The sequence below is a fragment of the Ailuropoda melanoleuca genome, chromosome 11, assembly GCF_002007445.2.
Source record: "Ailuropoda melanoleuca isolate Jingjing chromosome 11, ASM200744v2, whole genome shotgun sequence".
In the NCBI taxonomy this organism is placed as follows: domain Eukaryota; kingdom Metazoa; phylum Chordata; class Mammalia; order Carnivora; family Ursidae; genus Ailuropoda; species Ailuropoda melanoleuca.
The window spans coordinates 68,094,927-68,122,360 of record NC_048228.1 but is presented as its reverse complement, the minus strand read 5'-3'; the positions used below and the strand labels follow the sequence as shown (position 1 = coordinate 68,122,360).

General features: G+C 42.3%; 1 protein-coding gene across 2 annotated transcripts in view; it reads right to left on the bottom strand.

Moving 5' to 3' along the window:
• The window catches only part of KDR (kinase insert domain receptor), a 43,563-nt gene extending 17,789 nt beyond the window's left edge, over positions 1-25,774 (bottom strand). Inside the window, exons 1-18 of one of the 2 annotated variants that reach the window (XM_002919365.4) lie at positions 25,404-25,774; positions 21,128-21,221; positions 18,937-19,133; positions 15,847-15,977; positions 15,445-15,613; positions 14,713-14,852; positions 13,868-14,045; positions 12,335-12,449; positions 12,085-12,248; positions 10,117-10,270; positions 9,078-9,201; positions 8,438-8,546; positions 7,019-7,360; positions 4,597-4,743; positions 4,129-4,260; positions 1,743-1,849; positions 1,175-1,310; positions 702-806 (exon numbers count right to left, since the gene is read on the bottom strand). In XM_002919365.4, the coding sequence (XP_002919411.1) occupies positions 702-806; positions 1,175-1,310; positions 1,743-1,849; positions 4,129-4,260; positions 4,597-4,743; positions 7,019-7,360; positions 8,438-8,546; positions 9,078-9,201; positions 10,117-10,270; positions 12,085-12,248; positions 12,335-12,449; positions 13,868-14,045; positions 14,713-14,852; positions 15,445-15,613; positions 15,847-15,977; positions 18,937-19,133; positions 21,128-21,221; positions 25,404-25,470 (2,611 nt within the window). In that variant the 5' untranslated portion in view covers positions 25,471-25,774. The remainder of the gene's footprint in view (positions 1-701; positions 807-1,174; positions 1,311-1,742; positions 1,850-4,128; positions 4,261-4,596; positions 4,744-7,018; positions 7,361-8,437; positions 8,547-9,077; positions 9,202-10,116; positions 10,271-12,084; positions 12,249-12,334; positions 12,450-13,867; positions 14,046-14,712; positions 14,853-15,444; positions 15,614-15,846; positions 15,978-18,936; positions 19,134-21,127; positions 21,222-25,403) is intronic. The other variant, XM_019799808.2, reaches the window with a different exon arrangement.
• Positions 25,775-27,434: the final 1,660 nt, after the last annotated feature.

Sequence of the window (27,434 nt, the reverse complement as noted above, 5' to 3'; positions counted from 1 at the left end):
AACAGGCAAAAGGAGAGAGATGGCTTTGAAATGCACAGGATCTACTGGCCCAGGGTCTGTAGCCCTTCCTCCATCAAGGAAAGCACATCACTACTGGAGCCCACGGCTGTCCACGCATCACCTCCCCAAATTAAAATGACAAGACCAGAATTCTATTACTATTAGGATTCACCATTGTTTATAAAGCTTTCAATTTTTAAAATGCCACCTGTGGTCCATTTCTTTCTAGTGCAACCATTATCTTTATAGGAGAAAATCTTTCACATAATATCCCAATTCTAGGAAACATTCTGTTTTTACACTCTACTATTTTTACTTATTAAATTTCTTTCCATGTCTCTACGTGGTCTATAATTATCTCACTAATGCACCGTATTATATTTTTACATAAGCAAGGTACTATTTTCCTACAGTTAGGCTACTAAGTACAGCTGTGTAGGCTATGGCCTTGTGCGGGCATAGGCGGGGAAGTAGGTGAGGCTGCTGCCCATCCTCAACTTGCCTGCCAGACCATGCACCCTGACATGAGGCTATGAGAGAGGAACTGTTTCCCAATTTGTGCAAAGGCATCACCTAGGCTGGCTGCACTCTTGGCTAGCGGGCCCACCTAACCACAGAACTGCTGATACAAGTCTTTCATCATGTTTACAGACCAGATGAAACAGACAGAGGGATATATCACCATACAATTTTGCTTTTACCTTTTAACATTTTGACGGCCACTGTCTTGCAAGTTGCTGTCTTGTCGATTCCAAAGGCATCTGCTTCAATCACTTGGCCAAAGGCACCACGGCCAAGAGGCTTACCTATAGTCAACGATGAGAGCAAACAAAACAGACTTGGCCTATGACAGCACTAAAGTGACGTGCAGAGATTCCGACTACATTGGGTCACCATACATCCCAGTTTAACTTGGAGAATGCAGCTCAACTCCGTTGTCTTGGCTTCATTATTTAACACCTCCCCCTTTGCTCTCCAAATGTCCTGCTTTAGATAATTGTACAGGGACCCTACTTCTAAGTGATCAAAAGGATGATTACTCAAATTCAAGAGACAGAATGAATACTCTGAACCTGGATCCATCATGTGAATAGATCAGATCTGTCATCATCCTAAAGAAGGAAAAGATGTTCTGATAAACTCAATGTCAAATTAATACCACTTGAAAACACACCTAGTTTCAGCCGGTCTCTGGGGAACTCCCATTTGCTGGCATCATAAGGCAGGCGTTCACAGTGCTCATCCAAGGGGAGTTCATCTGGATCCATGACGATGGACAAGTAGCCTGTCTTCAGTTCCCCTCCATTGGCCTGGAAAGTATTATTCCTTCCAGTTACATACGCTCTGTTGTCTGTCTGTTGTGTTTTGTGTGCTTATTATTGTTGTTTATAGAAGCCCCATTCCTGATGTCTCATTTTCAAATAAAACTCATGGAGTTTGAGAGTAAGTCCTATTATAATCCTGCATCCAGTGTGCCCTCAACCCCCAAATGAGCTCAGAATGAAGTACTTAAATCTTAATTACACTAGACAGTCCAAGCCCTTTTCTCCTCTAGTGGCTTCTATCAATTAGAGCCCAGTGGTCCAGCCAAAAGAAAGTGGGAAAGAATGTTATTGTATTGAAATAAAATTGTGCCCATTGAGCCAATAACAATGGGAAGAAACAACTCAAAGAGCCCCAGTCAGCTTTCATTAATCATGAAAACCAACGTACATGGGATGGAAGGGAAATGATTTTGTTACCCGCTTAACGGTCCGTAGAATGATGACAAGTAATAACCAGAAGAACATGGCAATCACTGCCGTGCCTACTAGAATAATGACTTCCAAGTTTGTCTTCTCCTGGGCACCTGGAAAGATGCAATTGAATGAGCATCAACAGTGGAAACTCATACCTTTTGCTATAAGATGACAAGCACTAAAGCAAGATCTCAAGTTTGCCAACTTGGAAAAAATCCTAGACAGTAATAGTCTAAGTTGGAGGGAGTCTATAACATTCTTAACGGATAATTGAAAGTTTGCAAAACACTGCCCATGAAAACCTCTAACGATAAAATTCCAAATTTAAGGACAGAACTTAAAGATATCAAGGATAGAAATGTTGATGTCCTATAAGAAAAACATATGAAGCATTTGGAGAAAGAGAAGTCTTTGGCGGAAAGAAAACAGATCACATTCTATAGGGAAGAAAAGAAGCATGTTTTAATTCACAGGAAGTTCTAGAATAACTTATAGTGGCCTTTTTCTGGGGAAAATAAATGTCTGGTTTTGCACGGATAGTCTGTTTTCATTTGTACAGAGTTCGAGAAAGGATTATATAAGAAATGGCCAGTGAGTGATTGGTTGCCATGCACCCCTTAGGTGCTCATTACTTTAAATACGTCATCCCACTGAATCTTAACAACGTTCAGTTTTCAGATGGAGAAACAAGATCAGAGAGGTTAAGCTCCTTCATTAAGGGCATACAGCAAGTTGGGGGAATGGTCAAGAGTTAAACAAAGTCTGTCCAACACCAGTTAGCCACTACACTTCCCTGCCCTTGTGTGACAGGAGCCTGAGTTAGGAAAAGAGAGAAAGCTGAGATGAGTGCATCCCGCATGGTCTGGCAATAAAATGAGTTTAAACCACCCGCGAAAGGTAAGGTAGAGGTTGGCAGGGAAAGCTGCAGATGCTCAGGGAGGACAGCTCTGAGTGGGAGAAATTAAATGCCAGAGAAGGCTTTCAACTAGGAGTGATTAGCAAAGAGGTGATAAGGAACCAATTATCACCTAGGGCCTCCCCCTGGGTGAGTGCAGTGTGAATCAAATAAGCTGGTCACGTGGCTCAAGGCAGCCTCAAAAAGGCAGGACAAGGAATTAACTAGTTAGCCAAGTAAGAGCTAACAGTGGAGAACCAAGTACCAAGTATGGCTTGGAAGTCGATTCTGTTTCTCTGGTGGTCCTATTGAAATAGTTTTCTTTTTATACACAGAGGCCTAAAGGTCCATTATACATAGCAAAAAGTTCAAAGATTCAATTGTCTATTATTAAGTTAGTGTGTTAATATTCCCATAGTAACATCTGGGAACCTACAGAAGAATTAAATATCTGCCTCTCTTCTTAGTATTCCCTTTGGGTACTCATTAAATACAAGCTCTGTGCCAGTGTTCCCTACCTAGGTACGGGCAGCCCACTGCAAACAGCCAACAGAGATGAGGCAGAGCATGGGAGAGAGCCGGAAGTCCCTGCTAGGATCTGCCCTCAACATGAAGCCCCTTGGAAGTGACAAAAGCACCATGTCACTTGAAATTTTTATTTATTTCACACACTTGAAATCTTTTTTGCAAGTGCAGTTCATGAAATGGTGATAAGCCTACAAATTGGAAAACAAGTCATCAGGATTTGACAGACGTAGGGAACTAAAATCTAGACTTTGAGAGACAAGTTAGGATGAGTTCATAAAAATTCATCAGTTCTTTCTTCTGTCACCATCCTTTCTTCCCCTTGCGTATACCATTCCTTCACCCACGTAATAGAGTTTCATTGTTCCCCTGATGGATTCTTTTTTAAAATAGAAATACGCTTCTGAAGAGAAAGTATCCTGTCACAAATTACCTTTCCCATCTGGGAAAATGCCAGATTTCACTTCACTCCTGCATACACACGGGAGTTTCCTTTCACATTTAGACACCCTAAAACTTCCACGTCAGAGAAGCAAGGGCCTATTGTTCACAAATACATTTTAATTGTCTGTAGTCCAGTGAAAACTGTGAACCCTTGTGATTATCAGGATAGCATTGATTTTCATAGCTGAGCAATAATTCCAATGTTTTTCCAAGTAAATATAGAGGTATCGCTTCCACAACAAGTTAACCGAACCATTCAAATGAAGAAAAAATAAGGGCAAGGAGGGTATTCCACCTGCCTGGCTAAGAATTTTTCCAAAGCGAGAAACTGCAAGGATAGGAAATGTGATGCAAGCAGAATTAAAATAACACTGATTATGTTTTCTGATTAAAATAGTATGTACTTAGAGTAGAACATACACAAAGTACAAAGAATATCAAAAATCACTCAAAGCGTGTGAGTGTATATACAATACAAGCTAAGTTTTTAAAACCACCTGACGTGTCCATGCATCTCCTACTGACCTTCTACTGTGAAAAATGCCTCCACTTTTGCACACCCAAGGACACTGCATGCCTGGCAGGTGTAGAGGCCTTCATCCTCCTTCCTCACCCTGCGGATGGTTAGGTTTCGGTTCCCATCTTTCAGTACAATTCCTAAGAGAAAATAAAAATGATTGTTTCTATTTGTGATGTGATCTGGTGGAGTTTTTCAGGAAAAAAATCTAAAAATATCAATGGTGTCCTTTTCTTGGACTAGTATCTACTTCCAAAGAATGGCACAGGACGCATTGCTGATTCACCACCCCGCTTCCATGAGAATTCACCAAGGCTCTGAATACTTTAATTCTGAGTCTAGGAAATGAGCCAGACCATGGACACTAATATTGCTTTTTTTTTTCTACCTAAAACAAATCAAGACGTCATGTGGGGTTTAGAGCACATCTCCAAGAGAATTCTGCAACCAACGAGAGATAGACATAGTCTATTCACCTGAGTCTTCTACAAGTGTCTCATTGTCTTTAAACCACGTAACTTGTGGAGGGGGATTCCCAGACGTGGTGCATGAGACTTCAATGGTTTCCCCAATGCTTGTAGTCTGATTCTCCAGGTTTCCAGTGATCATGGGCGCCACACGCTCTATGCACACACACAAAAATCACACAACATTTAGTTATAACTTTCCAAATGGTTTTATCAGTAAACTAATAAGTAGTTTAAACTTCATAAACAGTTAAGCTGTTGATTTACTAAACTGCAGATACACAGAAGTTGATGACAGTACTGTTGGTCACGGAGTCAAGTTAAGTGCAACAAGTCAGCACAGTTGGGATAGATCACTGCACCTCTTTGAACATTCCTATTAGTCATTCTAGCTGGTTGTCACATCATAAAATAAAGGTTGTCACCTTTATGGGGTTTTCCTCTAATCAGACACAGCTTCCCCAAGGGGAAACTTTCCCTCCCATGAAACTTCTAGCCAGTGACACCCATGAATGCTGCCATGTTTCTCTTGGAAAGTGTGAAACTTCAGTGTAATTCAACAAAGAATGCCTTATATTTATTTGGCACTTTTTACCAACTCACCTATGCTATTTCTGTTGCTCACTATCAGTCCTAGGACGGACAAGAACATTAATCTTATTTCACAGATGAAAGAACTGCAGTTCGGGGCCGGGGGTAAACAACTTGTCCCAGTCCCTATAACTAAGTAAGCATTTGAACTAATAACAGAATCTGGTGAACCTAAAAGACTAGTCCAGTGCCATTTCCACTAAAACATAGATGAGCAAGACAATAATCCCTAAAGAAAAGTCAAAGATTTCAAGAAAATCAAGCCCATGGTTTCAATGTATAGCAAAACTTCAGATTTGCCGTTCCATCAAAGGGTTATAGAAATATCTTGTCCAAAGCAAGCAAAAGAAATCTTTTTTTTTATAATATGTTAGTCGCCATACAGTACATCATTAGTTTTTGATGTAGTGTTCCCTGATTCACTGTTTGCGTATAACACCCAGTGCTCCATGCAATACGTGCCCTCCTTAATACCCACGACTGGGCTAGCCTATACCCCACCCGCCTCCCCTCTAAAACCCTCAGTTTGTTTCCTAGAGAAATATTGCTGAAAGGATCCCCTTCAACATTTAACAGAATGAGATTACCTCAGGGGTGAACTACACTGGGGTTTAAGCAAATGTCCTGGGCTCTAGTCTATTTCTAAGAATAATTTTAGGAAAACAACTTAGGAGTCCTTAGAGAAGCAAACCAGCTCCTGGGCATGGCCTCCTTCACATCTCTCTCTGAATTCTTCCATTAATTTGAAACCAGACCAGTCACCAAGGTGAACCGAAAACACACGATCATGCACGTGATATGATACAAGGGCCCTGGGAATGACTTCACCCAAAAGTATTCCTTCTTTTGACACCTAAGTCTTAACACTAGCAAACACTTTCCTAGGATCTGTCTGAAGATACCTCTTAAAATATGCCAAGGCCTCTGAAGAAGATATTATTCCTCTAAAACTTTGGGCAGATTCATTCACCTGGGCAGTTTGTCTCCCTTCTTAAGAGTAAAATCAGACAACACATGCATCCCAGAAACTGGGAAGGGACACTAAAAGGAGGAGAAAATGGAGAGAGTGGACACAAAGAAAACTTTCCACATTTGTCTGATTTCCGCAGAGACAGAGGCATGGCTGCAAAGCTTTTGTGCAAGACGCAGGTTAGCTGAGGTGTGGAGAGTGACTCCCTGGGGAATGTACAAAGCTATCTGCTCACTGAAATTATCATCCTATTGATCTTTATGCTGGGCTACATGGGATGACCCAGAGGTACAGGCAGTGAGGGTAGCAGCCCTCCCATGGGCTCACGGGTCCTAAACAACCCCTGATCATACTCTTCATGCAGCAAACACCTTACTGAGCACATAGTATATGCCACTATTTTCTACGACGCAAGCTACAGCAAGGAGTAAGACAGAAAACAATTCCTGTCCTCACGGACACAGAGACCTCAATGTGCCATGACTGCCCAGTGGTTGCCTGTGTTCTCACCTCATCTACCTACTCACCACTGTGAATTTCTAAAACCTTCTTAGCTCATAGTAGGAATTCTCTATGAAAATAAATGAATGCCAAGAATAAAGCAGGAATTTTCCCAGTTTAAGCTTATCCCTTGGAGATACTAGTGAAATCCTATCATCAGAGCTGGAAAGAAACATGTTATTTTCCCTTTTAATATATCATTTCTTCATTATTAGCCTCTTTCTGCCTCAAGAACGTTCAGTGAATAAGGTGAGTGTGCACCAGTCTACCTCGTATGCTCCTATGGGACAGTAATCTTCTTACAGTCCCTAAACGCACTACACTGAAGGCATTCCAACTGTCTTTGATGACCCAGAATTGCCTCCTTACCTAACACTTTGAGCTGTCTGACCACACAATGTCTTTTCTTGGTCTTCCTGTCCTGAGCAAAGCACACATAGTCTCCTTGGTCCCGCAAGGATGCGTTCTGGAGTTCCATGATCAAAATGTCACTTGTGCCATTAGAAAACTTGGTGGTGTTCATTTTCCAAAGAGCATCCAAGTTCTTGCAAACAGGTGTGGGCAACTCTCCCGCATGGACTGGCAGAGCGTGTGGGCCAAACTTGTACCACGTGAGGTTCTCAAACATAGTTCTGTCTGCAGTGCACCACAAGGACACGTTCTCCTGCTCGGTGGGCTGGGTGTCAGGTTGCAAAGTGATTTCAGGGCCCCCTGAAATATAAAACCCATGGTTAGAAAATGATGATTTTTTTTAAAAGATTTTATTTATTTATTTATTTATTTATTTATTTATTTATTTATTTGACAGAGATAGAGACAGCCAGTGAGAGAGGGAACACAAGCAGGGGGAGTGGGAGAGGAAGAAGCAGGCTTATGGCAGAGGAGCCCGATGTGGGGCTCGATCCCATAATGCCGGGATCACGCCCTGAGCCGAAGGCAGACGTTTAACCGTTGTGCCACCCAGGCGCCCCAGAAAATGATGATTTAATCTGGGCAGCACACTATTCTCTTCTTGTTGCCTTCGGACTGCTATAAAGCACCAAGAAAAGTGAAGCTCTAGCAATCCCAGACAATGCAACACCAGGAGACAACCAAACTAGATGGTTTGGGCCCCAAATGTCTTATTTTATCAAGATGCATTCCACAGACACATATGTTATCTCCACTTTGAGCTCTAAACCCAGTTTTTGAGATTCAAAAAAAAATCCAAAACATATTCAAAGCAGATCACTATAACATGGAACTTTAAAAATTAGTTCCTCATTGACACACCACACTCAATGACATTAAAGCTGTATTTATGACAACACATTAGCCCGGACTGAGCTCTTCCACCTAGTCCAGTCAGCTAGAGCTTATCCACAGAAAGAAGATGAACACAGAGACTCAGCAGCAGGGGGAGGAAACTGCCCCGATAACATTACAACTGCCTCCAGAAAACTCACTGCTGTCATCCGCTCAGCAGCAAGCCCACCAACACCGAAGGAACCCCAAGAAGCCAAGCTCTGGGCTAGACTCGGATGGTGGGGACATAACGATGACGTGGGACTTGTGGGTAAAAACTATGTGACACCATTCTCTCCCCTGAGGGGATGGGAGGGTCAGCTGTCCCGACTTCACAGGAGCCCAGGCGCTAGCTGAGGAGTCTTCATTTATGAGCAGAAGCAGAATCCGCCCAAGCCCTCCCCTGAAACACCACGCCACTCAGGAATGGAAGGACCACAGAGTATCAGACGCTCAGCGCCCACCTGGCAACAGACCCAACCCCCCACGGAGAGTGGTACTCACGGGTCACATGGAAGGAGATCACCCTCTCTCCTCTCCCAACTTTGTTGATGGCTTCACATTTGTACAAAGCTGACACATTTGCCGCTTGGATAACAAGGGTACTTACAGTCTATGGGGAAAAAAAAGAAAACAAACACAAATCCCGGGCCATAAACGATGGAGGCTGTGTTTATGCACATGCGTTCAGACTAGAAGTCAACCCGTGAGACCTGCCTACTCCATTCATACTGCTGCACTGACCTCTCTCAAATCTACGCAATTACAACTATGCTGGCGTGGCTCATGCATCACACAACATGGGCACTGGAAACCAAAAAGGAAATAAAGTCCTCTAACACAGTACACATTTTCTCATTTCCGTATTTGTAAAATCAAAATCACCTTACAACAGACGTATGGATTTAACAGCATACACGTTTTACCTTTCTCTGATAAGATATTAGTAAGTCGATGGCACTTCTAAAGTCTTTGGTGTTTTCAAACTGACTTAATATATTAGTTTTTTATTGTACAATTAATGTGACTATCAATCTCCAATATCCCTCACATATGATTGACCCCATGCTTCCACTCCATCCTTCTATCCTTCCAGAAAAGAGAGAGAGAGACAGATTTTGAAATTAAAGAACTTCAAACTTACTTTGTTTTTTCCTTCAATTAGGGCAAATTGATTTCTGTTGACTTCAATTTTATTTCCCCCCTGGAAGTCATCCACATCTCTCCATTCTTTACAAGTATATGGGTTTGTCATTAAGACAGCTTGGCTATAAGGAAGAAATAACAGCTCTTATTATTTTTCTTTAGTTCAAATCCACAGCAAGGAAAGGAATCAGACTTTGGTTATTATGTTCTTAGAAATAACTTTCAACGCACCCTACCTACCACATTACGCGATTTGGCGCCAATTAAAAATAGGCCTCAGCAAAGAAGGAAGAGGTTCTAGGTAGATTCATTCAGGATACAGGAGGGAAACAGCTATTCTGGGAACAAACCTCCATTCATAAATTGAATCGACAAGACAATTCAAGTTAATTTAGTTCAAAGGAAGACAAGGAAACTAAGAAGTCATTGGGCTTCTTAAAGTAATCTCCCTGGGACTGTGGCCTTTGTGTAGGAAATGGTCAGCATCTGAGGAAGAAACTAGTGGTGGCCATCTCAAAAACAACAACAGGAAGTGAACTGCTCGGGGTGGCAGTGGGTGGCCTGTTGTTTTGTCTTCCTAAGGATGTCTGGACTTGTGTGAGAACCTGATAAGCCAGGCCTGAGAATCCAAAGGCTGCAGCTAGACCTGTGGCTCCCCCATATCCATCAGCTCTTCCTCTGAGATGGACCTTCTCCCAGATAAGAAGGAGAGAGGGTGGTATTCACCAGTTGATTGGCATAAGGAGAAACACCAAAGATTAGCAACTGGCAAAGTGAGCAAAGAGCCTGCATTTGGAGAGGCGTGCCCACCAGGGCTAAGCTGGGAAGAGGGAGCTAGCTCATCTCAAGGTGGGACACCCCAAGGAAAGACATGTCCTAAAACGTTAAGACATGGAGAAAGATGGAAGGATAGCGAAAGTACCACGTGGGGCATAACTTTCTCTAGGAATGGCCTTCTTGGGATGGAATGGAGTCATACCACAGTGTGGCTGTAAGAAACGCCCAACAGCAGGCAAATGAGGACGTGGGCTACTCACGTGGGCTTGTAGGCGCACTCCTCCAGCTGCCAATACCAGCGAATGTGATGCGGTGGGGGGACGGAGTAGACCGTGCACGTCAGCGTTTGTGTGGTGCCGTACTGGTAGGAATCCACCAGAGAGATCAGGGATTTCTCACCAATCTGGGGTGGGACTGGAGATGGGAAGAGCCACGTTTTAATCATCGGTCCACTTTGAGGAACAGAAAGTGCCTATGTTTCTATAAGCATATGATTTTGCCCTCCTTTCCTTTTTCAAAGAACATCTAGACTTGGACATGGGAGATGTGACTTAGAGTGATACCCGTCATCCTCCTAAGTGGAGGACTGTGTGCAAGTCTGGCTGCCCTCTGCCTCAGTTTTTCTCGGTCCACATGATAGGGATAACTCTTCCCATGCTCCCAATCTCAAAAGATCCGAAAGAAAGAAAATCATTGTGACTAGCACAGCATATACGTTCATTACGGGCTAGCCATTGTTCTAAGTGCTCTGCATAGATTAATTCATTTAATCACACATGAGAAAATTGAAAAAAAATGTTAAATAACTTGCCCAAGGTCACCCACTTCTCTTCCTCTCCCTCCCCTTCACTTCCTTCCCTCCTTCCTCCCTCCTTCTCTCCCTCCCTCTCTTCCTTTTCTTCCCTCCCCCTCTCCCTCTCTCTCACCCTTTTTTTCTGTCTTTCCTTTTCTTGGTTCCAAAGTCATTAATGCAAAATGATTCCCCCATCACTATCAACTTAGAGCCTTAACTTATACTCTCAAATTTTGACTTTTTTGTGTTTATTTTATATAGTAGGGTAAATGCTAGGGTGAGTCAAATGTTTAGTGACTTCACGAATTCTTGAGATGGATTAGACACTGTCCATTTTTACATCTTTATTTTGTGTTCGTTTTCTTCTCCCCACCCTACTTACTAGCTTTCCAGCTTCTTGCCATTCCCCAATGCCCTACTCCTGAGTGGCTTCTGAGTGACATTTCTGGAACCTGTTTCTTTAAAATATTCCCTGAAGCTGATGTCCCAGAAAAGAAATGAAGCCAAGCTCAGCAGACTGATAAGAGAGTAGTGGCAGGATATATGGGAAAGCACCTTAATTTGCAAAAGAAGATCCTGAAGCTTTCATATGCCATGGTGACAGGGAGGACGAAGAATTCCAACAGAAAAGCATTTCCTAAACTGTGTTTGGGACAAGAGATTAATAGATTTCCAGGGTGGGAGGGGAATGTTCTGGTCAAATAACTGTCAAACCCTCCATACTCTATGTCTCTTCCCCTGGAGAATGGCAATATATGTGAACATGTCAAATGAAGATCCTGATAAGTCCTGCTATAAAGACACCTGTTGTACAACGACTTAACATCTACACTTACTTGATTGACCACAATACCATTTTATTCCCCACCCAGAACACTTGCAGTTTGGAAAAACAACGTTCAGATCATCCTTAAATCAAAAACTTAGTATTTGCCCTTTATAGCCTCAGAGTCAGATCTTAGACTCCTGTCTAAAAAAAAAAAAAAATTTAAGTTCCAACAAGCCAACAGTGTCAACCTGCAAGTCTTCTGAGTTGGAACCTGCCTGTGCATCAAACTAGCAGCCTCCCACAAAATTCAAAAAGACTTACACGTTTGCATGCCAGGTATGTAATTTCATGAGAAAAGAGGAAAAGTAGTACAGCAACTGTCCCTGTAGGAACAGGCATTCCTATTTCACAGCATGTAGCCAGCAAGTGCATCATCTACGTCAATACGTCCATTTACATGGCGTCTTACGCCAACATGCTCAGAGCGCACTGCCCTACACCTCGTTTCCACTCTACAGCTCTGGATCACTTTTATAAATAGGAGCCCGTTCATGATGTGAGTGAAGCAACAGGTGAAAAAGGAACAGTGGCCTGGCTGTTTAAGAAGATACAATTGCACTCTTTATAATCAATTTTGGGCAGAGAAGGAAAACTAAATGAACTCACCATTCACAAGCAGAGATACCACGTGGCTCTGTTTCTCCTTTGAAACGGGGTTGGTGAGGATGACAGTATAATTTCCTGTATCTTTTTCACTCACTTCCATAATAATCAGTTCCTTCTCCCCTTTTATTGTGTGATTGGATTCAATGGGTCTTCCATTTTTATACCTTGGGGGGGAAATCCCAGGAATTAGTATAACTGAAGGGTTTGCTTCCAGGTAGAACACCACTTTGCACTTATTTGCAATACTGACCATTTTATTTCGGGGGTAGGGTAAGCCAGGTACTTCACAGGGACTTCAACACGGCTCCCCACTGTGACTTCCACCAAAGATTCCATGCCACTATCAAAAGCAACAAAAGGTTTTTCTGGAAGAAAATAAAAATAATTATTCTCATAAATGTCACCTTCTTATAAATGGTCATTTGGTTTAGTTTTTCATTTCAAGTGAGGAGTCAAAGATCTGGGCAGTCTGTGTTGCCCCAGTGCAGGGATTTCCCCACGCTTCCTTTCCTTGGTCACGGTCCAGCTTCTCCCACACAACTGGCCTCTGCATTTGCTTTTCTCTCTCTCCAGGTGCACACTGCAAGCCTACCGACTGCTCAAGTCTCAATTCAAACGTTTGCTCCTCTGTGAAGCTTTCTCCAAGTCCTCCAGGGACCTTAGGGTGCTCCTTCTCTGCTCCCATGGCACCCTATACCTACCCGCCATATGCCCCAGGACTCAGTCCTCAGACCACTTCTCTTTACCTACACCTTCCTCCAGGCTCAGCCATAAAGTGCCATTCACATTCCTCCTAAATTTGTATCTCCTCCCCTGACTTCTCTGGATTCCATGTTTATATATTAAATATCTCCCCTTGGATGTTTAGTGGGCATGTCCAAATAAACATACCCAACACTGTTTCCCCAAATCTTACTTCCCTGTCAGTCTTCCCTAACTCAGTAAATAAAACTACCATTCACTCACTTGCTCACACTAAAAATTCAAATCATCTTCCATTCTTTTTCTCTTACCCCCCAGAGCCACTGAGTCAAAAAGCAGATCCTGCTGGCTTATCTTCAAAAATATATCCAGAATCAGATCATTTCCCCAAGCCACTCACCATCTCTCACCCGGATAACTGCAACTAGCCCCCCATTGGTCCCTCTACTTTCACCCTTACTTCCCTAAAGTTTTCTCAAAAAAATACACAGTAATCCTACAAAAACATAAACTGGATCATGTCTCTCTCTGCAAAAACCCTTCTATGAACTCCCATATTATAAAACCCAAAATCATTACCAAGGCCTATAAGTTGGGTGCCATATGAATTATCACCTAAACTGAGACATTTATGTGTTATTATGTGACATCATTATAAGCAAAAGAGAATAAATAAGAAAGTAGGTTATTTGTTCAAAGCCCCACAGAGAGTAATGGAATCCAGGCCTCCCCAATTACAAAGCCCATGCTTATGCACACAGGCCTCTCAGCCTTGCAATAAAATGAAAATTTAAAAACTACCTTAGATAATAATACTCTGCTTATTCTACTACTAATAATAGCATCAACAACAACCACAACAAGTAAAATTTAGTGAGCGCTTACCATATTAGCTCGTCTCATTATTAAAGTTGGGATTTGAACTCAAGCTGTGCTCTTGACCTCTAGGTCATATGGCCTCCCTAGCAGGAGCTCAGAAATGTCTTCTGAATGAACACAATAGGAATCACTGGCTGACCTATATTTATTTAAATTATCTCACTTCTCAAGGCACGGCATTACTCCAAAGATCTTAGCTTACCATGGACCCTGACAAATGTGCTGTTCCTCTTGGTCATCAGCCCACTGGAAGCTGCACAGGTGTACCAGCCTTGGTCACTCCGGGTTACACCATCTATGGTCAAGGTGCTCAAAAATTTCTTCATCTCACTCCCAGACTGGGTTTTTAGGTCCCGGTTAACAAGTTTTTTATGTTGATGCTGAAAAAGAGTTCACTGAACTTTCAAAGTCCAGCATACCATCACCTGGTAGCTTCTAGATACCCACAAGATCAAGTCTTCACCCCTGGAGAACACTATTCATGCTAACAATAGGGACTTCAGAATATTTAATATCATCTAGACAACCAATATATTTGGTTTCAGGAGAAATAAATGGAACCAACTGAGTTAAGATTTTGAAAGCCTCATATAGCAGGAATGAGATGGATATGGACAGCAGAAACACAGCAAATATGACCACTGTTTAAGGAGAAGTATGTCTCATGCCACCTCTTAAAGACAAATTCCCTTAAAGGGAAAACAGAACAAAGACTTTGGAGCACAGAGAAATAATGCAACCCGAAAAGATGTAATCACCTAGAGAAAACTAACCTTCTCAGCCTGATAGTAACAAAGTGGGACCAAGTTCTTGGCATTACATCTGTTTTCCATGGATGCTATACGTTCTGCAATTCTTTTAAAGTGTGTGTGTGTTTGTGTGTGTGTGTGTGTGAGAGAGAGAGAGAGAGAGAGAGAGAGAGAGAGAGAGAGAGAGTTAAGGCCCTTACATTTTATCTGGCCAGAGAGGTCCCTATCTCTCAAGTCAACTCTGTTGGGGCTTATTATCAAAGTATCGAGAGGTCTGGCTTTGAATTGTTAGTGTTACCTTCAAAGAAGGGTATTCCCAGTTGAAGTCAATCCCCACATTTAGTTCAGTCCTCACTGTACAATTTAAGACAAGCCTCTCTCCAACAGACAGCTCAACTCTGTGATGGGGGCTGAGTACCACATCATAAATCTTGTACCCTGGAGCAAGTAAATTGAAAACATAGAGAAAGAGAGAGAAAACAAATCTATAACTTAGCATGGATTTTTTTCAAAAATGATGCAACTTCAAAATGTGCCATTATCGTTTTTTCCTGAGGGCCTCACCAATACTTGGTAACTCCCAGCAAAATGGCCTACGGAGACTTAGAAGACAAACCTGAAGGAATCTCGAAGATGTAGCCCAGTGGACAGAAAAGCAGTAAATTTGAGTAGTCAATAGCCAATGAAGCCAACCTTAGTAAATTACTGAACTTTCCATAAAATAGGTATAATTAAAAGAACTGATGCCAAGCAATGCTCTGAACACTGAATTTTCCATAAAACATGCTCTGGTAATAACACTCCTTTCCATCCTTGGTCTTGGCAAGAAAAAGAGAAAAACTCAATTGCACATAGGTTTATTTGGTAGAGAAGAGCAGATGTAATAAATTTCCCCACACCAGATCTTGAATTAATATATTTTTCATTATCCTTTGTCCTTCCCCCTATACCTTAACCTCCAGGATCTTAATATAGGAAACCAACCTGTAATGTCTGATATTAACGATATGGAAAGAAACTGTCCACTTACCTACAACCACCACTATGTACATAATAGACTGGTAACTTTCATCATTAATTTTTGCTTCACAGAAGACCATGCCAGCATAGCTGATCATGTAGCTGGGGATAGTAAAGCCTTTCTTACTGTCCCAGGAAATTCTGTGACCATCAGGAACAAACCTCTTTTCTGGATACCTCTGGGTAGAAAAAGAAATATCAAATATTAAATAAAGTGCTATCCCAAAGTGAAAACCATGTAAAATCATCACTAAAGAACTCATCACTAAAGAATATAAATTGGTTTTATTTATTGTCATTTCGACCCTTCCCAAATGATCTTTAAAACACGTGGTTGATGATATATTATATACAGGCTACCCATCTTAACATTATGAAAACATGACAGATGATTGGAGAAGATGTAACTTACTGCACAAAGTGACACATTGAGGTTGGAAATGGACCCAAGACATGGAATCACCACAGTTTTGTTTTTGTTCTCAGTGACGTACACAACTCCATGTTGGTTGCTAACAGAAGCAATAAATGGAGATCTGTAATCTAGAAGAAAATTTAATTCCCTTAGTTAATAGCATTTACTAGAGAAGTTGATCTTGCTTCCTGTTCATAAACTCTAACCAGAGAAGTAAATGATTGAGAACTGACATTTCACACCAGACAAAGGAATCCACAGGTTGGTCCGCTGGTAGATATCTGGCTCCAAAGATATGCTGGAGAAAGGGTGTGTGTGTGTGTGTGTGTGTGTGTGTGTGTGTGTGTGTATGAAAAATCTGAAAGAAACCCCTAGAATGAAACTGACTCCTTTTACTAGGATCATCAACGAGTAGAGTATATTTTATAGGTTCCACATTTAAACAGATGGATCATTATAATTTTTTTCAAAATGAAGGAGCATACTTCATTTTTCATATATACTTTCATATACACATATACATTCTTCATATACACTAAATATTTTTCAAGCACATACATTTTAAAGTAATTTTTTAATTTTAAATTAATTTTAAAGTTCAATCTGTACTTTACCTACTGAATTTTATTGATGCTAAAAAAAGCATATTCTCTCTTCAGGCAAATAATGTCCAGGGGCCATGAGAATAAACTAATGGATTCCAAAGGATCTTTAAAATAAACAGAAAAATAACTAACAACTTTTGGATTCAATTATTCAAGAGAAAAATTCATGTGGGTATTTTAAGATTGTGGACACTAGATATGAGATTCTTTATAAAATAATGTTCAGTGGTTATTGAATTCAGTAAAAATTCAGCAATCATTAATATCTTCAATGACAAAAACTCAAAAAGCAGTCATGGGAAAAAGTGAAAAGAAAATAAAAGAGATTTTAATGTCATTTGAGCATTTTTCCTACAATGTGAATACACCAAGATAGAGTTGCTGTAGTACGAAGTAATACTTGAACTCACAGAGATAATGGTTCAGACCGCTATGGCCAACACACCTGATCAAGCATTTCCAGAGCTCTTCAGGACGGCTGGTCCACGTAAAGAAAGAGTTAATTAAACCAAGGGGAGAAAGGCAGCTAATTCCCTGCAACAGCAGAAGTTTGATTTCCTTCCCAGCTGGAAAGCACAGAAAGGCAGCCAATCCAGCCCACCACATGCCATAGCCATTATCTTGTGAGGCCAAGACCCACTTCCTGGCTTCATCCATTGCTGGAGGGAACGGGGTCAGAAGACTAAGGAAGTAAGGTAGGGACCAGAGGGGACATTAAAGGGCTGTCCATGGGGAATACTTCAGTGCTTTCTTTCTCATTGTTAAACTTCATGACCAAAACCTTGGACAGCTCACCTCCTAGAACATTAGACTTAGACAGGAAGCAGAATTTAATGGTACCCCCAAAGACAGGCAGTGCACAAGTAAACAGTGTCAGGGATTGCTACTTCTGAATATTACCTACCTCTCATCCACGTACTATGAAATATTACCAAGCTTGCTTACAGAAGAAGTCTTTGGAAGCTAAGTTAACCCCTTACGTAAGACTAAAGCTATTTAGTAAATCAATTCTATTTCAGGATTCCAAAAAAAGGAAATAAACAAAAGAAACCCAAACAACCACCCGTCCTCTCAAAATAAAATATTTACTGTAACTCATGAAATGAATTTTCACATGTCTCCAGGTTTCCTGACTTGGGGAGAAGGAAATAACGAGATATTATGGGAGAGGTTCATCTTGTAGTATTTCCAGACAGGCTAAAAGCAGGAAATCCTTGCAATCTTCTGAGAAAGCCTGATCTCCCAAGACTGCCAGATCAAAAGGAGCCAGAAATTCTCGAAGATCTGAGCCTTGTCTCTTTCAAATTCTGCAGAGGCAGGAGGAGGGCATAGAATTCTATCTTGGACTGTGCTCACCCTGGGCAAAAAAAAAATTCTCAAATATTGTGCAGTCCAGGAATGACATATGTTATTTTGATGTAGTCTCCGTTTTCCCACTGTACTGGCCATATTGCACTATTGAAACATGGAGATATGCAAGTGTGTTTCCCAAAGCTAATGAAATTTGTTCTATAAAAGATGCTTCTGGAAAAAAGTCTAAGCCATCTTCACCTGCCTCAAATCCTTGGGGATGCAAAAATATATATACAAATGTATAAGTAAAATGTCTAAACAGCTCATTTTCACTGAAATGAAAAATATTTAGTATATTCAAGCAAAGTACTATGCAACACTAACATTCCCCAAAATTATATGACAGAATTATAATTATCTTAGGTAAGGTCGGGTTTCTACAGGAAAATTAAGGTAGTACAAGATTTTTGAAACACAAACGAAAAATTAATTTATATTATAAATCCTAGATATGTGCAACGTTTTGTTTTATTCTACATGGATATTAAACTGACCTCCGTGGTATCCAATTGCAAACTCTGGAAAGACGTGGCGTATCATCCAAGATCTTGGACCACACAAGCAAAGGAAAGAAACACTGTCCTCAAAAGGCCCTTTGAGATAGTATCTTCATTTGCACAAGAGGATGAAAATTGTTTTTCACAAAGTGTAAGTCAGAAAAGGAAAGTTCTCACGTACAAAACAGCTCCAGAGCCGTTGGCTGTTTCCCTGCGCATTCTTGAGAAAATCTTCTACCCTGTTATAGATAACCTATCTCCCCACAGAAACTTCATCATAACGCACCCCTGAATCCTCCTTTTCAAGGATTTCAGGTTCTTTTTCTCAAACATCAGAAGGCTTTTTACAAATCCCCACGGCCAGTTGTGAACACAGATTTCCCTTAGAAACCAAGATCAGAACCACACTAACTGGGCAAAAGAGAGGTAACAGGGCCAAGTTTCAGAACAAATCAATGAGTCTTATTCTCAGAGGGAGCCTTAAGAGAGAATAATTTTGTGTATTCCTGTTGGCAAACAGCCTTTGGAACGAGCCTTTTGTCGTACCGCATTGTACTCGATTCTTCTCTGCGCCTATCCTGTTTTATCGCTGGTAAATCAGCTTAGGAAATGAATTCCATGTAACTACTCACCTTGAACGTAGACATAAATGACCGAGGCCATGTCAGTGTCCCGATAGAAGCACTTGTAGGCTCCAGTATCATTTCCAATCACTTTTGGAATCGTAAGAGTCTTACAGAAGAGGCTGTCACTGCACTCGGCCACCTCCACTCTTTTCTCAGAGCCACTCTGATTGTTGGGCCAGAGCCAGTCCAAGTCCCTCTGTCCCCTGAAAAATTAATTCCAGGGAAGTAATCATGGGAAATGCCACACTATGAGGCTGTTTCTAAGAAAACAGAAGGTTTGTTTCTCAAACTTATATAAACTCAACAGACAGATTCACAGCCTTCTACCAACAATGACAGGCTGGATGGATGAATGACAAAAAGTGATAAACTCAGCTTCAGACATCACCTACAAGGATTCCTGAGTTTTCTATTAACTAACTCATTTACTCAACAAATATTTCTTAAGCAGGTGCTATGTGCCAAATGTTAAAGTCTGGGGATACAGCAGTGAACAAATCAGACAAAAATCAATGCCTTTATGGAACTACAGTCTAATTAGAGGAAACAGGCAACAAAATAGTAAGTCAACCTCAATAAAGCTGATTTTTTTTCAAGTAAGTAAAATAATATGGTGTAAGTAAAATGTAAGGTGGTGATAAGTACTATGGAGAAAATATAGAATATACAAAGAGTAAAGAGTTCTGGAGGGAGGGGGCTTGATGAAGCCATATGAATACACGGAGGAATAGTGTTCCAGGCAGAGGGAACAGAAAATGTAAAGGCCTTGGGGCAGGAGTATCTGGAGTATCAGGGGAATGGCAAGGAAGCCGGAGTAGTCAGGTAACAGTGTGCAGGCAGGACAATAAGGAGTGAGGTTCCGAAGGCAGAGGGTGCAACTGTCTAAGAGCCTCATGAGACCTTATACAGACTGCATTCAAAGATTACTTTCGTTGCAGCATTTCCCTGCAAAGCCCTAAGAAAGATAGTCCACATCAAAAATAATGTAACAACACTGATTCTTCTTTCAAAGAATCTGAAATTTCCACAAAGTTGCAGCTACATTAGTGAAATTACTTTAATGCACCCCATAGCTTTTTCAGGACATAAGAAATTCTTTTGAACGAGTTTTAAAAGGGAGTATAGAATCTTTGGGGATTTTAAATAGCCTCTGTTATTGAGGATGGGTAAGAGGAAAATCCACTAAGAAATGTGTCTTCAGATAGCACAGCTAGAGAAACAGCATGGTTACTATGTCTTCTCCCAAGGGCTGGGTATTAGTTACCTACCCTTGATAAGGGGACGAGAGTATCCTTCACAGTCTGCAGTCTAAAATAGATCTGTGTCGTGTTGAACACTGGTGTTCATTAGCATAAGCAATGGCAGTAAGTTGCCCAAGGTTCTCTGTGGACCCCTAGCTCTCTTCTCAGAGGACAACATCACCTTCACCCATCCCTCCACATTTCTGCCAAAAACACACTGAAGGGTTCCTGAGAAGCCTCCAGGTCACTGCATTAAACCCCAAGGTCTTCTCTTTCCTTTTGGGGTCAGGGCTATGAGACAAAATCTAAATGCTTCTTCATCCTTTCAAAGAACCCTGCTTCCCCAGTTAGCAAAAAATCAATAGCATGACTTCTTGCTAGCAAATGAGAAGGGAGGCATTCCAGAACACCAAGCCAAAGCATAAAGTCCATTACCTGTGCAGAACATGAACTCAGTAATATTAATGGCTGAATATTAAATTGCTACTACAGTCATAATTTTATCATAAAATAAAATTCCTGGCAAGGGCTAAACAAATGTCCAAGAGCCATTCTGAATATACTAAATATGGCCTCAAATTCCTTCAACTCCATCCCTTAAGGGTAAAAGGGTAAGTCCTTCATTTCACTTATTTATTCAATATTCATTGAATGTCTACTATATACTATGTGCCAGGTGCTATGCTGTGTGCGTGTGTGTGTGCGCGCGCGTGTGTGTGTGTGTGTGCGTGTGTGTGTGTGTTGGCAGGGAGTAGCAGGAAAAAACTTCCAGCAAAATCCTACAAAATTTTTGGAGAAGAGCTTTCTCACTTTTTCATTATTAAATCATTTATTAGAAACCTCACTACTTACAATTACTACAACTCCATTACAATTCTGCTTATGGAAATTATTTTTCCCTCAATAAACGATGAGTTACTTAACACAGGAAATCTGAATCTAAAATGAATCCTTACCTGCAAGTAATCTGAAGAGTTGTATTAGCCGTAATTGTAAGTATGTCTTTTTGTATGCTGAGTCTGGGTGGATCAAGGGAAACACTAGGCAAACCTAGAAACAAATTAAATAAATGAATATAGTTGCCACTGAGTCAGACCCACTAGGAAACACCTTCCATAAACAATGCACACTCTATACTTTAAAAGGCCTCTTCAGCAATTCATTGTGTAAAACCGTGAATTTACTTTTCACCATTCCCAGTAAAAGTTCACAAACTGTGTCATAACAGGAAGAATGGGCAGATGGTCATAAACCAACACAAAAGTTCTGCAATTCATGGAGCTAGGGTGGAGTTCCTGTTTTCCTGCATTGCCAACTTCAAGGTCTTACAAAAGGATATAGGACATTGAAACCAAATGAACCTTCATGTGATGATCTCACTCCCTTGGGAAAGGACCCACTGACATTTCTTACAAAGCATAGGATGCACACATTGGACTAAATTGCTGATTAATGAATACTACCAAGAGAGATTTCTATACAGTTCATCTATGTTCCCTGTTGGGGGAAGCAGTGCCCATGACATTGTCTCATTTTCCTTTGTCAATTTTCTAGTGCACTTCCTTTGGTAACTGAACTGCCAAAGTTGGAGTACTGTACATTAAAACTAGGTAAGAGGAATTGAGGGAAAAAAATATTTGCCAGTGTCCATATAATACTCCTATTAATACCCTTTTCCTTAGAGAATGGAACCAAAAAATGTAATGCTAACAAATTACAACTGGGGACTCTCAACTTATTAACCAAAGCTCTGAGGTCTTCCTGATACCAAGCTTACAGTACAAGAAAGTTGTCTTTACCTAAAAATACCACAGGACAGATTCCTCACCATGGGTCCCTCCACAGCAAGAAAACAGAGTTCTATGTGAACTAAATGTGAAGAGCTCGTAAGTAATGAAAAACTATCAAAGATAGAAAAACTGTCCACCATGCGAGGGCCTTAACTAACACCCAGATCTCCAAAACATCACCTTAAAAAGTGATGGGTGCTGGGTAAGCACCCAAGCTTAGTACGATCCTTAACTCACATCAACTAAGAACAAATGACTCTCTACCCTAAGAAAATGAAAACACTAATTCAAAAAGATACATGCACCCCTGTGTTTACTGCAGCATTATTTACATTAGCCAAGATATGGAAGCAACCCCGTGTCCATCAATAGATGAGTGGATAAAGAAGACGCAGACGCCATGGGGTATTACTCAGCCATAAAAAAGAATGAAACCTAGCCATTTTGCAACTACGGGAATGGAGCTAGAGAGTATTATTCTAAACAAAGTCAGTCAGTCAGAGAAAGACAAATACCAAAGATTTCACTCACTTGTGGAACTTAAGAAACAAAACAAACAAATAAAAAAACAGACTCTTAAATATAGAGAACAAACTGATGGTTACCAGAGCGGAGGTGGGTGGGGGGATGGGTGATACAGGTGATGGGGATTAAGAGGACACTTATCGAGTGAGCACTGAGTAATGTATAGAACTGATGAATCACTATATTGTGGACCTGAAACTTATGTGACACTGCATGTTAATTATACTAGAATTTTAAAAATAAGTAAATAAATTTTTTTAGAAAAAGAACCACTGACTCTCGAGGCCTAAGTGGCACTGATATTGTTGGGTAAATAAGACGGTATTAGCAAATATGAAAAAGTATGAGTAAAGAGAGCGAGCAAATACCCAGTGCAAATATCCAGTACATTGAATCTGTGGACCTCAATATGAACAGCTGCAGGCAAAATGAACAACTGATTACACATATTTCTACACATTCACCCAGATGTGCAAAACAGGTTGCTGACACAACTGTAGATTTGTTGATCAATATCATGGTTTAAAAAAAAAACCCTAGAAATTAAGTTATATCAATAAATCTCAGAAACTAATTGGTATTGGTACTGACTTGTGTTGGGGTAGTAATTCTTAAACTTTAGGACGTGTAAGACATCCCTAGCCCTACAAACCTGCATTTTAACAAGCATTTCAGATGACTCAGTCACACAGTGGTCTATGGGACACTCTTGGACAGCTATTGATCTGGCTTACCATGTTCAGTTAATTAGCATAGCACTTTTCAGTATGGAAGGAAATAACTGCCCCTAAAGTAGACAAACAGTAAACCAAAGTGTTTAAAAGCAATAGAAAGCCTTCAAACAATGGAGTCTCACTTTAAGAAAAGGAAAATGAAAACAACTCATTTGGATGAGTACAAGTATCAAACTTGGCTGGGAAACACTAGGTTGAGAAACACGTTGAAAACAGTACTTAATACAATGTGTACAATGATCCAAACGAGAACGAACCCACCATTTGGGAACATTTATGTAAGGAAAAAAAAAATGGTAGTAAAGGCGAAGCTCTAAACAAACCATGTTCATCCTATCACCAAAATAAGTGGTTCTTGAAGATCTCTCATACATTACTGTCACAGATTATCTCACACTCTAGACACACTTTCTTCTGTTAAAAAAAATTAAAGGTATGTTCTCCATTTATAGGAAGCTAAGACAATACCATACTATTCTAGAGACATGTATACAACAAAAATCTTTTCAACAAGGCTATATCAATAATGATAACTTCAAATTTATGTATGTGGACCAACATTCAAGTTTGTTTTGCTCCATTAAGCTTCATTCATTTTCATTGGAAAGTTTAAGTTCTGCTCTTCAGAAAATTCTAAAGAAATAACTATAAGAAGTTCATATGCTGCTACTCAATAAAAAGCCCTTCTATGTTCAAATCCCTTAACCAAAATTAATTAATTTGTGCGCTATTACCCTTCCAGCTCAAAGACAGGAAGGAAAAACAACAGTGCCTCTGTCTCTAGAATTTGATGGCACCAATTACAGCCCAATCCAATTAAGCAAGTCACACACTCCAAAAGGGCAACCTCATCATTATATTCAGGACAACCCGATTACAGTTACTACTGCTGCGCTATGAAACACCCCAGGCTTAGAAGCAACTCACTTCTTTGTGGGATACAGAACAACTACATGTTCCAGACCATAAAGGGGGAGAGAGAGGTCTTGTCAGGGACAAATGAGTGTCCATGGTGGAGCTGGTCCTGATGAACCAAGTCATTATTAAGAAAATTTAATAACTATAGACAGATGATCTTGTTACTGTATACGAGTGTCTTTTTTTTTTTAAGACATGCGATTCTTTTATTTCAATATAAGGAATTTTTCCCTGAATTATTTGACTTTTTTTTCCCCTCCACCCTTTCCCCTTTCTCACCCTCCAAAGAGAGGAAATCTGGAAATCAGCGAACTGTGACTACAGAAAAGAGATACGAGAAGGGGGCGTGGGGGTGGTAAAGCGAAAAGAGAAAGACAGGTATTGCTTCAAGAGCATGTGTGTTCCTAATCCTAAAGGAGACTGCAATTTTAGGTGGTGAGGAAAGTGCCAAGAGGCGCTAAATCTAGCTACCGAGTCCCGCAGATAAGTTTTCAGAACGTGAACTTCTGACCATGCGCCTGTCCCAAGGACCAAAGCTTTGAAAGATGTTATTGTTTTACGTAAGAAAGGCGACTGTTACTTTTAGACATTTTGGGAAGCTGTCACAACCCCGGCTCAGAGCCTAATTTCACCTTCTCTCTGCAAGGAGAGCAACATCCTGCACCAAGGAAGGAAAAAAAGTTTCCCTCCCTGAACTGCACCTCATACACTGGGTGTGTTTGTGGGTTCCAGCCAGAAGGGAAAGCACACCGGGGTCCGCTCGACTCCTGCAGAGGCGGAGCTGAGTGCACGATGCATGCGATCCGAGCGAACCTGCTTGCGCTCCCTGCAAGGCTTCCTTGCCCGCGCCCGGGCAAGGATGGTGCGCCCAGCCGGACAAAGTTCCACCGCCTGCCCGTTCCCGCCTGCGGGGACACCTCCTGTCTGCCAGCCCCGGGCGCCTGCCTTCCCACCCCCGCCTCCCAGAGAGCCCGAGGGGGTGTCGGCTCCGCAGGACTAGCTCCAGCAGAGGCCCTGATCGGAGACCAGAGTCGTGGAAAAGGAACTGGGCTCGGGAGACCACCAACTCTCTGGATAATCTTGGGCCAATCAAAGAGCCTGTTTCCTCATTGGTAAATGAAAAAACACAAAGTGTCAAGTCACTTTTCATCTTTCCAGTTCTCTGATTCCCAGTTAGATCCGGCCTCCAGGACCTCTCCGCATCCTCCCTTCTCTCCGCCCGCACCCGACCTCTCCGCCTTCCTTCTAGGGAGTGGGCTCCTTACCCACAGAGGCAGCCCTGGTCTCCACGCAGAGCCACAGAGCGATGGCCAGCAGCGCCTTGCTCTCCATCCCGCACCTCGCGCCGGGCGCAGTGCCCAAGACTCGGGCGCCGGTTCTTTCTCCCCGGGCCTGCCCCGCGAAGGAGGCGCGGAGGTGGAACGAGCGCCGCAGCGTAAGACTGTGGGGCTCAACGGGGAGGGTGCCCTGGCTCCGGCCACGTCTTGCAGGGGCGTCTGCGGGTGCCAGGAGAAGAGGAAATCCCCGCTGCGCGACAGCTCTGGGCTTTCCGTAGCGCTCAAGTGATGCCCCGTGCGGGCAGAAGAAACACAACCACCCACCGCCAGCTCTCCCGGGGTCCCGGGACTCAGTGCCGGGTGGGAGCTGGAGGCCGAAACTCTAGAGCTTGGGGGCGGGGCTATGAGGGGCGGGTCCGGGGCGGGGTTCCCCTCTGCCGCCGGCCCCGCCTCTCAACCGGGTACCCGGGCCGGGACCCGCCGCTTCCCGTGCGCTCTCCATCTCCCCATCTCCCCGCTCGTCTGGCACTGCCTCTGGCCCCGAGTCTCCCGAGGGGGAACGTCCCAGGCGCAACAACTCCATTTCTGGTAGAGATGAAATGTAGCCCGTAAGGACTTCTGAGACACTGCAAGCTTCAGTAGGTTGGGGCACTCCGAGCTGCGGGTGGGGCCTGGGTGGGGCCGAAGGAGGGGACAGCGTGGCGAGCGCGGGCGAGGGACACTGAGCCTTCAGGAGGCGCGCCAAAATTTGCGACCGTCTAAGGCGCCCGCACGTTCCTGAAGTGACTGGGGACAGACCGTGGATCAGCAGCAGGTTGAAGCAACCAGGGAAAAGCGGGTACTGAGCCCAGGCGAATGCAGGATCGCAGACCGGCAGCGACTCCAGCCAGGAAGAGTGTTTTGCTTGGCTAGCAAAACTGTAGTTTAAAAATCGGAACCTGAATGCCTTTAGTCAGAATATACACATGCTCAGTTCTCCAGAGTTCCCCCTATTTCCTCTTATACCTGGCACCTTCAAATGTTTTTAAGTTGCCAGCCTAGCTCCCAAAGGCATTTAAATTTGAGACCCCCTTACCGGGCTTTCACCAAAAACCTACATCAGGACACCAGGGAGCTGTAGGTACCCAGGGCCCTCGTGTACCCGCAACGTGAGAGTCACCCGTCCCTGAGTAAGGCTCTCTCCTCGGGAAGGGGCTTTTGTTCACCGTGTTACCTGACAAGGAACCCCTATGTGACTCTTCCTGGGCTTTTGACCAGGCCCCTTTTCAGAACGGAGCTTCCAGCCAAGATGGCCTTAGGCCAGGGAGGAGGAGGCCGGCTTCACTGGAGAAGCAATGAAGCAGATGCCCGCAGATCACCGGCACCCAGAACACGCTGTACCAAACCTCCAGGCTATCTGCCTCGGCATGTGTAGACTCCTCATGGAGCTGTTTGGAGAATTCCGATTCCTTAGACATTTTCTTTCCTTTTCTCTCCGATTCTCCCCATCCCTAGAGAGTGACAGCAAACGTCCCCTAACTTCATTACATAGGGATCTTGCAGATCTCTCTGTGGTAAATGACCATCATTCAGGGTGAGGAATTCTGCATCTAGGCCAAAGGCCCCTTCCTGAAATACCCAATGTAAAGTGTTGCTTTTCTTCTCCTGTGTTTAAAATGTTTGCTGCATTTACTCTGCTACTTTACCAGGTTGACAAATGAAATACTTTAACTCTGAAATATAGTGAATGTATATGTTTAAAGCTTTTTTATAATATGAAAAAGTTTTGAATGAAAAGGCCTTCCTCAGCAGAGGCAAGCATTTTCACCTTCCCTCTTTTGTTCCAAGCAAATTGTATGCACGTAGAGGTATAGGTGTGTCACCAAGGGTGGCTCTGGTATCAATACCGTGTGTTGGCTTTTTTCACTTTAAAATATAACTTGAGGGGTGCCTGGGTCACTCAGTTGGTTAAGCGTCTGCCTTTGGCTCAGGTCATGATCCCAGGGAGAGCCTGCTTCTCCCTCTCCCTCTGTCCCTCTC